Source organism: Callospermophilus lateralis, chromosome 2 (assembly GCF_048772815.1).
Source record: "Callospermophilus lateralis isolate mCalLat2 chromosome 2, mCalLat2.hap1, whole genome shotgun sequence".
NCBI classification, from domain to species: Eukaryota; Metazoa; Chordata; class Mammalia; order Rodentia; family Sciuridae; genus Callospermophilus; species Callospermophilus lateralis.
The window spans coordinates 191,646,549-191,664,153 of record NC_135306.1 but is presented as its reverse complement, the minus strand read 5'-3'; the positions used below and the strand labels follow the sequence as shown (position 1 = coordinate 191,664,153).

Below are 17,605 nucleotides of genomic sequence, written 5' to 3'. Positions count from 1 at the left end.
CAGGATCAAGGCATCTCAAGAAGGCAAACCTTGTGTCTACCCAGTCTGACTAAACCCATGTCACAGAAAGGCTTTTGGTTTTCCAGGTCCTGGCTGCTCTCATGCCCAGGGGCACTGAAGCACCAACAGATGTTCCTGAATTTATTCTTTGATGATCAGGAAGACAGTAACTTGTGTGCATATTTATGCTACACCACTGCTTAAGGCACCAGTGAACTTTTGTTTAGAACAGAGAGTGAGGATTTAATGGACTGCAGAGTATCTCCCTCTGCACAGCTAAGGGTTGGTGGTGTCTGCATCCCTAATGGCAACTCTGACCTTGAGGGAATACTTGTGTGGGTAAGAGACTTGTTCTAGCGCTTCTCTTCCCAGTATTCCCTTCTCTTTGGTGTTACCTCTTGGAAGTCACTGTGGTAATGTTCAGAGAGGCAAACTTGTTGGGCCAATATCCATTCCCAGGAGAACATCCTCCAGGGTATTGATTTATTCTAATTCCCACTAAGTGAATATCTCCCTAAGAGACTATCTCTTACACAATCCCATGTGAAACTCTTCCAAAATGAATTACTAATTGCAGTTAATTAACCTTGGTGCACTTATTCTAAGCATTTCTTCAGGCTTCTGAATCAGTGCTTCTCAAACTGGGGTCCTTGTTAAAATATAGATCCACCTCAGACCTCAAGTCATAAAAGAATGGGAGCAGTATTTGTATTATTATTATTTTTTTTTAACAATTGACTTTATTTATTTATTTATTTATTTTTTAATATTTGGCAGACACAACATCTTTGTTTGTATGTGGTGCTGAGGATCGAACCCGGGCCGCACGCATGCCAGGCGAGCGCGCTACCGCTTGAGCCACATCTCCAGCCCCCAGTATTTGTATTATTAAAACAACTTTTCTAGATGATTCTAGTGCACATTTAAGTCTAAGAGCTAGTTTTCTTAATATCTTCTTTCCTTTGTTTTAGTTTTTTGCCCTCAGCCTTATCAGCAAGGTAGAGATAACCAGGGTCTCAGAGTTACTTAGCTTGGGGTTTTTTGCATGTGATGCTTTAATCCTCTGCTGATTTTATTGCAGACATAGTGTTGTGTTCTCTTTCCTACCAGATTCAGCCTTTGGATTGTCTGCACCTTGTGTCCCATCTTTTCCCAGTTGTTGCTGTACTCCAGGTTTCTCCCTCATCTGTCCATATGTGAGGAGTCTTTTCTTTCCCGTGTTTTTTCATTTTAATTTTTATCCTTATTTCTACAAGCCAGGGTCCTTTTAGTCTTCCCCTTCTCTTTACTGAGACAGATCAGCCTTATTGGCAAATAATATTGGCAAACCAGGAAAAATCAATGCAACATTTATTTTCTATCTCCCTTCTCCCTGTCCTTTGACAACAGTTCCTCTAGTCTAGATACGCTGCTTTCTGTGACTCAGAGTCTTCTGTTTGACTCCCTTTCACTTGAGCCAGTGAGGGCTTTTTGTTAATTTCTGTTTTGTTTCAAGTTAGGCTTTAGAGACTGCTGAGCTGAAGTTTTGCTGAATTCTCAAAACATTAAACTGCCTGTGTTCCTCAGGGCTTTCATTTTCTAATTGGAACAGGCACAATATTGTAACAGAAAACTGCAATTAATTTTCTAAAATAGTGGCAACTTGCACATTATAATAACTTTGGTTGTAACCAAGTGAAAGCATAATAAAAATACAAAATTACTAATGAAGCCAGAAATAGTTATATACCCAACTATTCAGTTTGTATTGCAATAAGTACTATGTTACTTAGGGATGGGCCAAAGTCATCAACAGGAGCAGGATAAGGAGGGCAGTGTAAGCACATTTTGAGCTAGAAAGCAAGAATAAGGATTAGTGCTTTCATCACAGGAATCAACAGGTAGGTACTCTTTGTTCCAGATATATATACCACCCACTCCCCAGCAGGTGGGGATTGTGGGCATAAAAATGGTTTCTTAAGAATTGGGGGGGTGGAGATGTGGCTCAAGTGGTAGCGCACTCACCTAGTATGCGTGAGGCACTGGGTTCGATTCTCAGCACCACATAAAAACAAAATAAAGATATTGTGTCCACCTAAAACTAAAAAATACATATTAAAAAAAAAAATTGGGGTTGTAGCTCAGTAGTAGAGCGTTTGCCTTGCATGCGTTAGGCACTGGATTGGACCCCTCAGCACCACATAATAAATAAAATAAAATAATTATTAAAAAAAAAAGAAACAGAAAAAATTGGAAAAGGATCCTCATTGCATAAACCCTGCAGATCCTAGAGGCACTAGGAGCTCAACTCACAGGTTCTGGTTTACTTTTCTCTCTGGTCATTTTGTTGGCCTAATTGTTGAAAACGGACACCATCATTTTACTTTGTTGGGAGAAGCTCTAGGACAAAAAGCAGTCTAATTCCCCCTTCTCCATGGAACAGCATTGTGTTCTTAAAGGCAAAGCTTCACATATATAGGTTCAATTTTATTGGAAACTTTGTTGCTCTGTGATAAAAATGTATTCAAGGGCTGAGTATGCCCAAACAGATCTATAGTTGGGAGGGGGTGTTAAAGATTCCATTTCACTTCCCCTCTCCCTTTCCCTTCCTTTCTCCTCCCTTGTTGCCCTTAAGAGTTCTGCTTTTCAGCAATAGACTATCATCTGGTTTACTTCCCTGGGTCCAACTCACCAGATCTTTTAGATTTCTAGACAATTATGAAATGTAGGGGTATCTCCTGCTCCTGAGCTTTTTATGCTAGCATTTCATTGATGGGACCTTGAGGAGCATAAGGACTAGTGCCATGAAGCCTTCTCCCAGTTCTGGATAACATTCTTACCTGCCCACAATTGACTTTACTCATACTCTGAACTGGAAGCCCATATCTGTTTGTTTCCATGTAGGAATGTGGAACTCTTTTTGCCCAAAGTGTAAGCAGTAATATCTTCATCTCTGTTCAGCCCCTTCCCTGTCTGAAGGAGTATTTCCTTTTTTAATACAAGTTTTTAAAAAAGTACCAAGGATTAAACCCTTGGGTGCTTTACCACTGAACTACATCCCTAGCCCTTTTTATTTTTTATTTTGAGACAGGGGTCTCGATAGGTTGCTAAGACTGTCCTCGAACTTGTGATCCTCCTGTAAACTGCTGGGATTATAGGCATGTAGTACCACACCTGGCACATCTGGCTTCTAGAAGGATTATTTCTTGAGTCCCTTTTCAATTCACTACTATCCTTGGATGGGATATCCTATCAGATACCTATTAATGAGTATTTTAGTGTCATCCTGACCATAAGGAAACATGCATTGGCTTGCTTTTAATTTTACTGTTTCACAGCCATCATCACATCACATAGCCTGTTATGCAGACTATTAAAAGTTCATTAAAATGAACCATAGAAAAGTGTTGGCATCCAGAGTACTCAAATTACCACAACTATAGATCCTGAGGCAGGATGGTTGCCTGGTGCCATCAGCCCTGACCAATGTTTATATAACTTCATATTTATAAACTCTTTTGACCTGTCCTATCTTTACTCTTCAATATCTAATCTTCACTATGACTCCTTCCCTCCCTGCCCTTGAATTTAGCTTGTGATATAATCCTAATCATCCCTAGATTTTAAGAGTTTAATTTTCAAAAGTGACCCAGAACTCTAGTTGAATCCAGAGTAGTCAGAAATCTAAAGGAACTGAGCTGCCTTTTAAAATTGTCTGGCCTTGAAGGAGGCAAATACCAAAAATAAAGATGTTTTATTTTTGCATCCTGGAAGGGTACTATTTCTTCAAGGGGAGATTGGGATAAAAGAGAGACAGTTTTGTTATCAGAAGTGATTTACTCCTTCCTAAGATTCTGTCCTCGTTAATTTTCTTAAAGCTGCCTGTCAGTTGATTAAAAGCTGCTTCCGCTGCAATTATCTTAAAGTTGACTTCTGAGATGTGGTACAAAGCATCTATCCTCAAAAAGTTCCTTTCTTCAGAACATTGTAGGGAAAGGGGGAGGGGAATGGGAGACGTAAGAGGTGTCTGGGATGCAATTTGTCAGGGAAGGGAGAGGGTAAGATACAAAATTAAAAATAACATTCCAACTGCAGTCAAAGCCATTAGTTTTAGGCAAATTTTTCCATGACAGATTCATATAGCTCTGACAATTTTCTTTTTCCTGTGTCCTCTTAATAGAGTGGAGTCTATACTGCATTTTACTTAAGAAAATGTTATTTCACCCCTACCATGGATGTTAGGCCAACACTCTTGAGACCTAGGAAGCTCTGAAATAAAAGCATTTGTTTATTGAGCCATTATAGGTGGTACCCAGAAAAAGAACCAGGTCCTGGGACAAGTTTCTGCCACTACCAGCAACCAGGCTAGATAGCAGTTTGAAAAATGACCATGAGATCTAAAGCTGAGTATTGTTATACCAAGGCAGGCACACACACCTGTAATCCCAGTGACTCAGAAGGCTAGGCAGAAGAAGAATCACAAGTTCAAGGCCCACTTGGGGCATCTTAATAGGACCTGTCTCTGTCTCCGGATAAAAAATAAAAAGAGCTCAGGATGTAGTTCAGTGGTATAGAGCACCATTGGTTTCTATCCCAATATTGAACAAAAGGGAGGGAGGGAAGAAGGAGAATCTTTGTCTTTGGAATCTCTATGAGGAACAAATGAACTAAGACAAAGCTTAGAGGTCTCAACGTTATCTCCTGATTTGATTGGCTAGAAATTACTTTAAGGCAGTAAATTATACATAGCAACAAAGTACAAAGAATTAAGAAAAAGAGACATTTGCTCTACCATTCTGTTTGGATAGCTTTGGTTTTACAAGTGTGATCTAAGCAGATTTGTTCCTGTTTCAAATGAATGAAAGGGGGAGAATTAAGTGATTTGTTTTCAAATAACCACTTTAAAAAGCCAGACCAGACTGTGTAGTTAATTGGTAGATTGCCTGCCTAGCAAGTGAGAGGCCCTGGGTTCCATCCCCAGCAACATCAAAAAACAAAAATAAGCAAAAAAATTTGGATTAACATTCTGCAAGGTATAAACCCCAAATAGAATATAAGGAAGGCTTGCTGAGTGTGTTGGCATGCACCTCTTAATCCCAGTGACTCAGGAGGCTGAGGCAGGAGGATCACAAGTTCAAGGCCTGCCTCAGCAATTTAGCAAGGTCCTGTCTGGGAATGTAGCTCAATGATAAAGTGCTCCTGAGTTCAATCCCCAGCACTACACAAAAAAGGAAGACTTCGAGATAATAAATGAAATTAGTTTCTGAAAAACTTTTTAGAAAATCAGGTTTTCCTAGGGATGAAGAAACTCCAAGCATTTATGAAGCTAAACAAATCAACAGTTCAAAAGGAAGAAACAATGACCTTAGTGTCTCTCCCCAGCCTCCAATGGGATATGTGTATTTCTTAGCCTGTGAGTATCCATCCATTTCCACTAGAAAGGTTAGCTGTCTCTGATTTTTTTTTTTTTTTTAACCCCTCTTCCAGGACAGCTGATTCTCTTCTAGGTATCCCGTCTTGAAAACTTAAAGCTTCCAATAATTCCAAGCATTACCCAAGAAACATTTTACCTCTTCACAGTTCCTAGTTCCTTTCTTACTCATAGCTCCTGACTTTCACCTTCTCCCATGACCCTTCCAACCTCCATTTCTAGTCACCTTCCTCCAACCAGTTTCCATTGTCTTATAAATGAGATATGCCATTTGCCATAGACCTCTTTCTATCCCTGTAAGGTTTTACCTTTTCAAATGATGGGATTCATAAATGTAAATTAAACAACCACACAATGTTTTCTTCTCTGATCTAATCTGAGCAGTGCAGTTTGCTGCTTGGACTAATGGTCAGAGTTTTGTTGGCATGCAGTAGAAGAGAAAGCATCTCATTGAGAGCTGAAATACATTTTTTCTCTGAGTTTTAAAGGGATAGAGAGAAAGATTTCCCACTAACTTCTCTTTCTTTTCCAGCCTGTCTTTGAACAAGAAACAGATCTTTTTTTTTTTTTTTTTTAATCTTTCTTTTTGAAATGTCTTCTTTTGCTCCTACTTCCTATTAGTTAAAGTTTAGGGATGAGAGGCAAGTGATACAAGAGATTGTGTTGGACCCCAGAAGAGGAGGGATCATTATCTTTCTTCTCTTCCTCAGAACCATAAAGATTTGGTGACCTGACTCATTCCCTATTGATGTGCTGAGACTGCACTGACTCCAAAAAATCTGTTCCTTCCAGCATATTGATTCTAATTTCCTTCATAGATGTTAGACAGAAATTAGAACAGTCTTCTTGGGACAGGAAGGAGGTGGCTGTCAGCATCTGTCATATACCAGGGTAAAGCTGAAGCTGAGACAGGTGAAACCAAGAACTCTTCTAACATGAATCCACAGCACTGTTTTGTATCCAGCCCCACAGAGGGTCCCCAAGTCCTGATAATCCTCCTCTAGAGTAATAGAACTTGGTGTTGTACCTCATGGGATGTCAAATTTGTCAAGACACTTTTGTCCTTAATATCATCTGGGGAGCTTCAGGGCACCTGACTTATGTTAAGGAAACCTTTACTTAAGATGTATTTTGGGAGCCTTTAGATGAAGGTCAGGGTAATCCTTAACACTATCTTAGATCTTCTTTCTTGTTAGTACTGATGAACTTTGAATTTACAGAGCCAGTCCCCATTGAAATCTGGGAGGAAACTCACAGTTCACTCTAGTGAAAGACTAGAAGAGTCTGGAAAGACTAGTAGGTGAAACCATAAATGGTTCGGAGTAGCTGGGGCTACTTAACAATCTGTATCAGCAAAGGTGTTGCCAGGATAGTCTCTCATCTCCCGGGCTGACTAATTGTGAGATCTATTTCCCCTTGGTGAGATATATTGAGAACTGTTCAACTCTGACTAGGGAAAGGATCAAAACCACATTTCTGGATGCTTTTCTGAATGAGCCAGATTCTTAATGCTGTAGGGCCAAAAACACTCCATTCACAATATCCTCAAAAAAAAATAAAATAAAATAAAATACTTGGGAATCAACCTAACAAAAGAGGTGAAAGATTTATACAATGAAAACTACAGAACCCTAAAAAGAGAAATAGAAGAAGATCTTAGAAGATGGAAAAATATACCCTATTCATGGATGGGCAGAACTAACATCATCAAAATGGCGATATTACCAAAAGCTCTCTATAGGTTTAATGCAATGCCAATCAAAATCCCAAAGGCATTTCTTGTAGAAATAGATAAAGCAATCATGAAATTCATATGGAAAAATAAAAGACCCAGAATAGCAAAAGCAATTCTAAGCAGGAAGTGTGAATCAGGCGGTATAGCGATACCAGATTTCAAACTATATTACAGAGCAATAGTAACAAAAACAGCATGGTACTGGTACCAAAACAGGCGGGTGGACCAATGGTACACAATAGAGGACACGGAGACTAATCCACAAAGCTACAACTATCTTATATTTGATAAAGGAGCTAAAAGCATGCAATGGAGGAAGGATAGCATTTTCAACAAATGGTGTTGGGAAAACTGGAAATCCATATGCAACAAAATGAAACTGAATCCCCTCCTCTCGCCATGCACAAAAGTTAACTCAAAGTGGATCAAGGAGCTAGATATCAAATCAGAGACTCTGTGTCTGATAGAAGAAAAAGTTGGCTCCGATCTACATATTGTGGGATCGGGCTCCAAATTCCTTAATAGGACACCCATAACACAAGAGTTAATAACAAGAATCAACAAATGGGACTTACTTAAACTGAAAAGTTTTTTCTCATCAAGAGAAACAATAAGAGAGGTAAATAGGGAGCCTACATCATGGGAACAAATATTTACTCCTCACACTTCAGATAGAGCCCTAATATCCAGAGTATACAAAGAACTCAAAAAATTAGACAACAAGATAACAAATAACCCAATCAACAAATGGGCCAAAGACCTGAACAGACACTTCTCAGAGGAGGACATACAATCAATCAACAAGTACATGAAAAAATGCTCACCATCTCTAGCAGTCAGAGAAATGCAAATCAAAACCACCCTAAGATACCATCTCACTCCAGTAAGATTGGCAGCCATTCTGAAGTCAAACAACAACAAGTGCTGGCGAGGATGTGGGGAAAAGGGTACTCTTGTACATTGCTGGTGGGACTGCAAACTGGTGCGGCCAATTTGGAAAGCAGTATGGAGATTCCTGGGAAAGCTGAGAATGGAACCACCATTTGACCCAGCCATTGCCCTTCTTGGACTATTCCCTGAAGACCTTAAAAGAGCGTACTACAGAGATACTGCCACATCGATGTTCATAGCAGCACAATTCACAATTACTAGACTGTGGAACCAACCCAGATGCCCTTCAATAGATGAATGGATAAAAAAATGTGGCATTTATATACCATGGAGTATTACGCAGCGCTAAAAAATGACAAAATCATGGAATTTGCAGGGAAATGGATGGCACTAGAGCAGATTATGCTTAGTGAAGCTAGCCAATCCCTAAAAAACAAATACCAAATGTCTTCTTTGATATAATGAGAGCAACTAAGAACAGAGCAGGGAGAAAGAGCAGGAAGAAAAGATTAACATTAAACAGAGACATGAGGTGGGAGGGAAAGGGAGAGAAAAGGGAAATTGCATGGAAATGGAGGGAGACCCTCAGTGTTATACAAAATTACATATAAGAGGTTGTGAGGGGAAGGGGAAAATAAACAAGGAGGGAAATGAATTACAGTAGATGGGGTAGAGAGAGAAGATGGGAGGGGAGGGGAGGGGAGGGAGGATAGTAGAAGATAGGAAAGGTAGCAGAATACAACAGTTACTACTAGGGCATTATGTAAAAATGTGGATGTGTAACTGATGTGATTCTGCAGTCTGTATTTGGGGTAAAAATGGGAGTTCATAATCCACTTGAATCTAATGTATGAAATATGATATGTCAAGAGCTTTGTAATATTTTGAACAACCAATATAAAAAGCTGTAGGGCCCTTATGTTGCAGACATGTATGGAATAAAGACACGGGGTCCAGCTGACCTCTAGGACCTAAGAATCAGTAATTGCTACCTATCCTGCACTCTCTGGGCTCCCATTCCCGCTGTGTGTTTTACCCTCATCTCCCTCTATCCTGCCCACACTGGAGGAGAGTGAACAAGCAAGAGCTTATCAGGAATTCTGGAGGCAGCTGATCTTCATAGGACATTTTCTGGCTTACTGCCACAAAGCAGGATTTAGCCTAATACCCAAACATTGCAGGAGGTGGGCCCTTGGGAGTTGCCCTTTCAGCACTGTTTAAGGACTTTAATTGGTAGGGGGTGGGGTGAGGCATAGCCCAAGGACAACAAATCTAATGTTCCCCATGACTCCTGTAGCCTCAGAAGTTGTGGCTAGCAAGTGGCGGGGTAGGGCGTGTAGCAATGGTATCTCAGCCCTAAATTACTTCTTTCCAATTCCTCTGCAATCTTGTCTCCTAAACTGGGTTCATCTCTCTTATTGACTCTTTGGGAATTATGTCCCCAAAGCAAGTTCCTAAAATAAGAAGCAAATTGGTAGTATTTGTCTGTTACTCCCTCTGCAGCAACAGACAATGAAAGGTAACTTTGTGACATACGAAAGACTTGTTTACTTCTTTCTTGGTCTGGAAAATTTCTAGAAAAGAGGGTGTGCGTGTGTATGTTATTTTTTGACTCCCATCAAAACACTCAGCACAACCTGTAAGCATCTGATTTACTAGCACTTTACTGTTTTGTTTTTCCCTCTTGCAAAGTCATTTTTCTAGCCCTTCTGCCCCATTCCCTATAAGTCGGTTTGATTTTAAGGGAATTCTGTTGTGAGACAGGCCTCAAACCATAGCTCCCCTAGTTGAACCCTTTGAAGTCAGTAGTCATCCCTCCCTAACTCTGGGTGTATATGCACGCATGCCATTTGAGAGAGGAAAATTAAACAGATTAAGTAATCCCAGCCACAGTTTTTTGATCATGGGCACATTATCCTTTTAGTGTATTCCCACTTGTATTTAACTATGTAACCTATACACTGGACAAAGACCATTGATTATCTTCTGGGCAAAGAAACAATAAAGCCAACACACCCATTTCTGGATTTAAAGGTCCATGATCTGTTGGGTGCAAATGGAAAGGAATTGTATTGCCATCTGAGTGGGTCATCAGCAATGAGGTCAGGAGGAGAGCAGTCCATGAATTTGCTCAGAGCTACTGTCAATATGTATGTACAAGGAGGAGATTATACACAGATCAAGAAGCTATACTAATTCTCAAAAATTGGTATAGAAGTTTATAAATTCTGTTGAACTCTATTTTTAAATAGTCTCCTCTGCTAGACCAAAGATTTAAGGATCCCTGCTAATTGTTACAACTAGAATTGACTCATACAGGGAAGGCATAAGATGTTCTTATGTAGCACCCACAGGGAAGTCAGTTTAAGTCTCAAGCCAAATCCAATTCCATATCTACATATATCTATATCAATGTCAGGACCATATAGCAAGGACATTTTGGAAGGGTGCCATTAGCTACCAGGCACATTTCTTAGCACCTGGAATATTACTCATTAATATAGTCTGTATGTGCGTGCGTGCGTGCGTGTGTGTGTGTGTGTGTGTGTGTGTGTGTGTCTTAGATACTGTGTCTTCTCTATTCTGGAGGTAATCCTGGCCTTTTAGGTAGGTAGGTACCCAAGGCACATCTGCCCATGTTCTCAAATCTAGGACTGTTTGTCACTTGGTTTGTATAAATTATGGAGTGAATCCTTAGCTCAGTTATTACTTCTTTACTTTTCTCCCCTTTTTTGAATTTTATCAGAATTTATTAAGCTGGGCATGGTTGTACATGATGGTAATCCCAGGCATGCACCTGAGAGGCTGAGACAAGAAAATCACTTGAGCTCATGAATCAGAATTGTCTAGGAACGTAAAGAAACCCTTTCTCAGAAAAAATACATGTGTGTGTATGTATATAAGATACCCTAATTCATTTTATGAATATTGCTTTCTGAATCTCTTTTTTCTTCATTGCTGGGAATTAAACCAAGGGCCTTGGAGCCTTTAGCTCCATCCTCAGCCCTTTTAATTTTGAGATAGGGTCAGGGTCTTGCTGATTAGCCCGGGCTGGCCTTAACTTGCAACTCTTGTGCTTTAGCCTCCTCAGACTGGAATTACAAGCATGCCCAGCTATGTCCTTTTCATAGGTCCTTTTTGACATTCCAGATGCTGGTTCCTGGTAACAGCAGCAGCAGTTAACATTTATAAGCTTGCACTGTGTTGAGTGTTTTTGTGTCCATCTTGCTTATGCAATTTTTAAATTTGTTTATTTATTCATATATTTATTTGCAGTGCTAGGAATGGGACCCAGGCCTTATGCATGCTATAAGCCATTTTAGCACTGAGCTACACCCCAACTCCCATCATCTCTTTTAATCTCCCTAAATAGTTAAAAGTAGGTGCTCTTTTTAAGCCCAGATCTAGAGAAATTATTACACAATCGCATCAGAGCTCAAGACCAAGGCATTCTAAGTGAAAGTGCATCCCTCTCCTGTCCTGCCCCTATCTCTGCCTAAGGGTGCTTCTGAAACATCTTGCAGGTGAGCAGCAAAAGAGACCATGAAGTTTTTGCTTCATCCCAAACCCTTGTGACAGCCAGACTTCCCCTGAGAAAACACTAGCTTGGGAAGATGTTGAAAGGAGAATCGCTCCCTTTGAGAAAGGGAGATAGATTTAATGATGATTTATATAAGCTAGAAGGAAGTTATGTACCTGCATGTTCAAGATTCCCCTCTGCGCTGCTTCCTCCATCTGAATACACTTTAGATTTCCTTAACAATGCCAATTTTAACAGTGCTTTTAATTAGATGAATTAAGACTGTTCTCTGATGTTATCACCCCCCCCCCCGCCCCCCTGTCACCTCCAGTTCCCCATTACTGTGAGAATGCTGTGGTTTCCATGGTAATAGGACTACCAGCCCAAGTTGCCTCTCACCGCTTGTTTTGGTCAGAGGAAAGTTATGGACAGTCTTTCCCAGTGTGTTGTGCTCTGGAGGGGCCTTCCCTAGGTTAGCATCTAAGCAATGAGGTTCAAAGTGGCTCTGAAATCACAGCAAGTACACCCCTGGTATTTATTAAAAGAAACCTAGCTCTCACCAAAAGTAAGAGGTCCTCCCCTCCCAGAGTTCAGAGAACTCAGAGATTCCCTGAGTTCTCAGACATGAGCTGCAAGTCAGCCTATTTCCAGCCTAGTGGCTCCTCTCCTCCCTATGCTTAATTTGTTTCTCTCTGAATTTTGTTATTCTAACAGTAACAAATTGTTTCTCCTCCTATTCTCTTTTCTTCCCTCTTTCTCCCCTACCAGAGAGTTTTCAATGTACTTTACCCCATGCCTGCTGATCAGCGGAGACATGTCAGCATCAACTCTGCCCGTTGGCTGCCTGAGCCAGGGCTCGGCCTGGCCTATGGCACCAACAAAGGAGACCTGGTGATCTGCCGACCAGAGTGAGTTGCTAAGGGGTGAGGGGTGGAGAGTATCTGGGTCTAGACCTGAAGTAAGTAGCAGTCAACAGTGGGCCTGGCCAGCTGTGGGGGGAAGGGAAGGCTTTTAAATCAAAATCCTGCTAGAGCTGGGTATGGTGGTACAGGTGTATAATCCCAGCAACTTGCAAGGCTCACAGGTTTGAGGCCAGCCTTTGCAACATAGTGAGACTCTCAAAATTTTTTTAAAAATCTGGACAGAGTGATTCATACCCTGTAATCCCTGTGGTCCTGGAGGCTGAGGCAGGAGAATCACAAGTTCAAGGTTAGCCTCAGCAATTTAGCAAGGCCCTGTGCAACTTAGGGAGACCCTGCCTCAAAATTGAAAAGAAGAAAAAAATGGGCTGGGGGATGTGACTTAGTAGTTGAACACCTCGGGTTCAAAAAATAATAATAGAAAAAAGGACTGGGAATGCAGTTCAAGGGTAGAGCACCGTTGGGTTTTTTAATTCCCAGTTTAAAAAAAAAAAAAAAAAATCCTGCTAGAGCCTACTGTATTCTCAGGTTCCTTTTTGTCAAATGACTGTTTTAATACTCGGGAATCTCTGGGACTGGGGATGTGGCTCAAACTGTAGCTTGCTCACCTAGCATGCTTGAGGCACTGGATTCGATTCTCAGCACCACGTAAAAACAAAGTAAAGATTGTGTCCACCTAAAACTAAAAAATAATAATTAAAAAAAAATACTCAGAAATCTGGAGCTGAGGCTGTGGCTCAGTGGTAGAGCACTTGCCTATCATGTATGAGGCATTGGGTTCGATTCTTAGCACCACATATAAATAAATGAATGAAATAAAGGTCCATACATCTAAAAAATGTATGTATTTAAAAAAAAACTACTCAGGAATCTGAGGCAGGAGGATCTTAAGTTTGAGGCCAGCCTAGGCAAATTAGCAAGACCCTGTCTCAGAATCTATAAAAAGGGCAGGGTTTATCTCAGTGTGCACAAAGACCTGGGTTCAGTCCTCAGCCCCAGGGAGTAAGGGTTACTGCTTTAGTAATAGTGTTCTCTGGACTCTAAGGCAGTAATTTTTTTTCCTTTGTTGCCTTTTGTTCTCTGGTTTCCTGGTGATAGTAAAGTCCCTGCAGGCAAAAGGATAGACATCAAATGTTCCTTTTTTTTTTTTTTTTTTTAATTCAACAGGTGGGCTTGGATTTATGTAAATGTCATAGACATTAACTTAAGAAGTAAAATTGGAAATAGACTATTGTTAAAACCCTAATTTGTCAAGCCACTGATCTCTAACAGAATGTTCCATGTCCTGCCTCTTTTCTTTTCTGCTTGAAGCTTTAGCTCATAATAGCAAAAGTAGATTGAAAAGCTTAATTTAGGGCTGGGGGTGTGGCTCAGCGGTTGAGCCTGGCACATTGGAGGCTTTGGGTTCAATCTTCAGCACCACATAAAAATAAATAAAGTATTGTGTCGCACTACAACTAAAAAATAAATTAAAAAAACAAAAAAGAAAGAAAAGCTCAATTTAAAGTCAAAGTGAAACGTGGTGTGGTGGCACACATCTGTAGTCCCAGTGACTTGGGAGGCTGAAGTAGAAGGATCAAACAAACACTTTTTAAGATAAAGTCAAAGTGATTGTTATGTGGTCTTGAAGTAGGGAGTAAGAAGGGACAGGGAACCAAAACATTTCTGTCCTGATGACACTCCTTTCCCTTTCTCTGGCTTGTTGGAGGGTAAAGGACTATATCCAGGCCTTCGTTTAGACTCTGGGAATTGGCTAGGTTTGTCATCAATTTCCATACCCAGCCAGGTGGGGAGCAGGAAGCTCTGTGCTTCATTGCAGATCAGGCTGATTGCTGTGAGGGACATTGCAGGGTTCCAGCCGACTAAATGCCACTTCTGCCTAAATGCTGTCGTAATGCTACTTGGTGTGGTTTTCTCCCAGGGTGTTCTGCAGATCAGAGTGTGGCACAACTGGTCTGGTGTGGTCTCTGGCTACTAGGAGCATCCACATTGCCTTTATTTTGTGTTTGGAGGGTGGGTAGTGGGGATTTAACCTAGGGGTATTTTTATCATTAAAATACATCCCCAGCCCTTTTAATTTATTTTTTTATTTTGAGACAGAGTCTCACTAAGTTGCTGAGGCTGGCCTTGAACTTGAGATCCTCCTACCTCAGCCTCCTGAGTTGCTGGGATTACAGGCGTGCACTACACCTGGCTCAGTCACACTGTCTTTCTGTGGGGCCCCATGGTGGTTTTTCCTAGATTGTATATTTGGATCAATTCTTGGGTAGATGACTAGTGGTTGACCTTGTCAGCTAAGTTAGATGGGTGTCTCCAGAGTGAGAAAACCTGGTTCTAAGAGGTGTTACAATTTTTGGAGTCTCTCTCAAAGAGAGCCTATTGTCTAGACCTGATTTAATCCGGCCTGTCTTGAAGACAGGGGATGCTTTGTCCTGTCAGTCATTTGCTCTTAAGGTTCTGTGTCTAAAACCCCAGCCCACATACTTGGGATGTGTCACAGGCTCCTCAGCCAAACATGAAGCTGGCTTTGCCTCTGTGTTCTCTTTTCTACTCAGATGTTGTTTTCAGTGTCTGAGCGTCTCAGCAGGCCCCAGACTTCTTGGGCTATGGGGAACTCATGCCCACTGGAACTCTTCCTGTAGTAAAATGGCACATGGAGCAGTGCCCCATCACAGACCAATTTGTTTTGGAATGGGAAGAAACTAATTTAACCCATCTAAAAAAGGATAGTGTTGCCGTTTCTTGGGTTCCCAAAACCTCAGAGCTGGAAAGTTAGGGTACTGTTTAAATTTGACATGGACATGACGTTGTCCTCAGTTCTTCAAATCTTCCCCAGTTCTCAGTCAACTCATATCTGTCATTTTTGCTTAGGCAAGGAAAACTATGAACAATGTACGGGTGAGGAAGTTAAGAATCACCTTAGGCCTCTTGACAGTCAGGGACAGAATTTGACTTCCTAACTTTCCAATACGTAGCTCTTTTCTATAGCTGATTCTTAACCTTTTTTATATCAAAAACCCATTTAAAATTCTGATGAAATCTGTACTCTTGGAGATGTGTCTCAGTTGTAGAATGCTTGTCTGGCACAGGTAAGGTTCTAGGTTTGATACCCAGTACTGGAAAAAAAGAGAAAAGAAAAAAAGAAAGCAGGGTAGTCTTCTATAGAAAAACATACCATAGGAACACACATAATTTTGTGATTCTGTCAAGCTCTGGGTAAAGAAGGAAGCTCTGGAGTGTGTGTAGAAGTGTGGTTGGTGTGATGAGAAATGAGAGGATGAGTGGGAATGCAGACATCTTTTGAACAGTATATGGTAGGTCTCTGGCCTAAACAGGGAAGCAGGAGCTCAAGGTGGTTGTCTTTTCATAGGCAGCTGCCTAGGCTCACTGCCTGTCCTTGGGTAATGCAGCTCCCTGGCATACCCATTCCCAAGGGCACAGGATCCAACCAACCATCTGGGCCAAGATTGCAGCCCCCCCTCCGAAACAGGTGGTTGTCTGCCTTTGTCCAGGCCCAGGCAGCTGCACCTTCATTCTATTCTCTCTCAGTTCTGCTCCTGATTCTCTCCCATTGTCTTAGCCTCAGCACTGTTGCCAAGCACAGAGTCAGGCAACGAGCTCTAGACATCTCTTGGTGGTACTAAAGCCCCACTTGACAGTAGACGAAAGCATTAGAGAATATTCCCTCTCACCAGGGAAAGAATTCTTAGGACATAGGAGAATACAAACAACTGGCCCTCCAGCCTCTCTCCCCAGCCTTCAAAGTGGCTGGTAGCCCACCACCCCCACCACCCTGCCCTTGCCAGCAGCGAGGCATGCTCTTCTCCTTGGTTTGCTCCCCCACCTGCTCTGGGAGAAGTCCCAGGCTGCTGCTGTTGGGCCTGGGGCTGACTACCATAGAGATGGGGGTGCTTGCTCACTTACAGCTTCATAGATTGGTCCTATAAATGGGGGTGGAAGGGAGGTGTTGATAGGAAGACCACTGCTTTTCAGAGTCAGTTCAGAAGACAGATGGAGGCACTAGTGGCAGAAGGGAAGTAGACTGAGAAGGGGTATGTCGCTTGTGGGACTTCTGACAGAGCCCCAATTCTGTCCCTTTAGAGTGAACTACCACTGTAAATAGTAATTATAATCAAGCATTATGGCCCAAGGAGGGGAAAGGCCCACTTCTGAATGAAAGGGGGAGCCAGAATGGCTACAGAGAGTCCATCCTCCGAAGCTGACCCATGGAAACCAGGTGCCCACTCTAATGCTGGTCTCTTGGGATCAGTCCTTCTTTCCAAGGAGACATTTACATCTAGGCCTAAAGAAGAGTGTTCTCGAAGGGAGTATTCCCCAGACATTGGAAAGCTCAAGAGTCACAAGTTGTGTAGAGAAAGTATGGGACCTCAGAGGAAGCCAGGCTGGTTGTTCATATTTAAGAATCCCAAGAAGTTCCCAGCAGTGAATAAGTCGTTGAGCCCATCCCAACTCACAGGTGCTGCTGCAGGAGGCCAAGTAATAAATGGAAGTCCACTTGAACAGACTGCTCCTGACTGGCCTTCCCATTCTTCTTCATCCCTTTTGTTTGTCTTAACTCCCAGAAAGAATCTAGAGCAAATGGTGACTCATTTTTCTTTCTTTCTTTCTTTCTTTTTTTTTTTTAAGAGAGAGGGAGAGAGAGAGAGAATTTTTTTAATATTTATTTTTTAGTATTTGGCGGACACAACATCTTTGTTTGTATGTGGTGCTGAGGATCGAACCCAGGCTGCACCCATGCCAGGCGAGCGCGCTACCACTTGAGCTACATCCCCAGCCCTGGTGACTCATTTTTCACCAAGAACCAAGAAGGAAGATGTTGGTTATGGTCATTCTTTACCTTAAAGACAGAAATCAGTGACATTGGACACTGAACGCTAAGACTCAGTAGTTAGAGGTGTTATCTTCACTTCTGTTCCTTGTTACAGTGCTGGGAATTGAAATCAGTCAACAGGTGCTGACTACAGATGTAGAGCAGATCCGGTTAGGGTCAGACCTGTTTGTGGAGAGTGACCTGAGGTAGAAAGCGAGTGGAACAGCACATTGCTACAGTGGCCGGAGTTCCTATTCTCTTTGCTGGTGGACTTCTTCATTGAGTAGCCAAACCTGGG

General features: G+C 41.7%; 1 protein-coding gene across 11 annotated transcripts in view; it reads left to right on the top strand.

Moving 5' to 3' along the window:
• The window catches only part of Ambra1 (autophagy and beclin 1 regulator 1), a 189,844-nt gene that overhangs the window by 157,646 nt on the left and 14,593 nt on the right, over positions 1–17,605 (top strand). For all 11 annotated transcript variants that reach the window (XM_076847114.2, XM_076847120.2, XM_076847119.2 and 8 more), the window contains one exon: positions 12,325–12,464. In XM_076847114.2, coding sequence (XP_076703229.1) covers positions 12,325–12,464 — 140 coding nt within the window. The remainder of the gene's footprint in view (positions 1–12,324; positions 12,465–17,605) is intronic.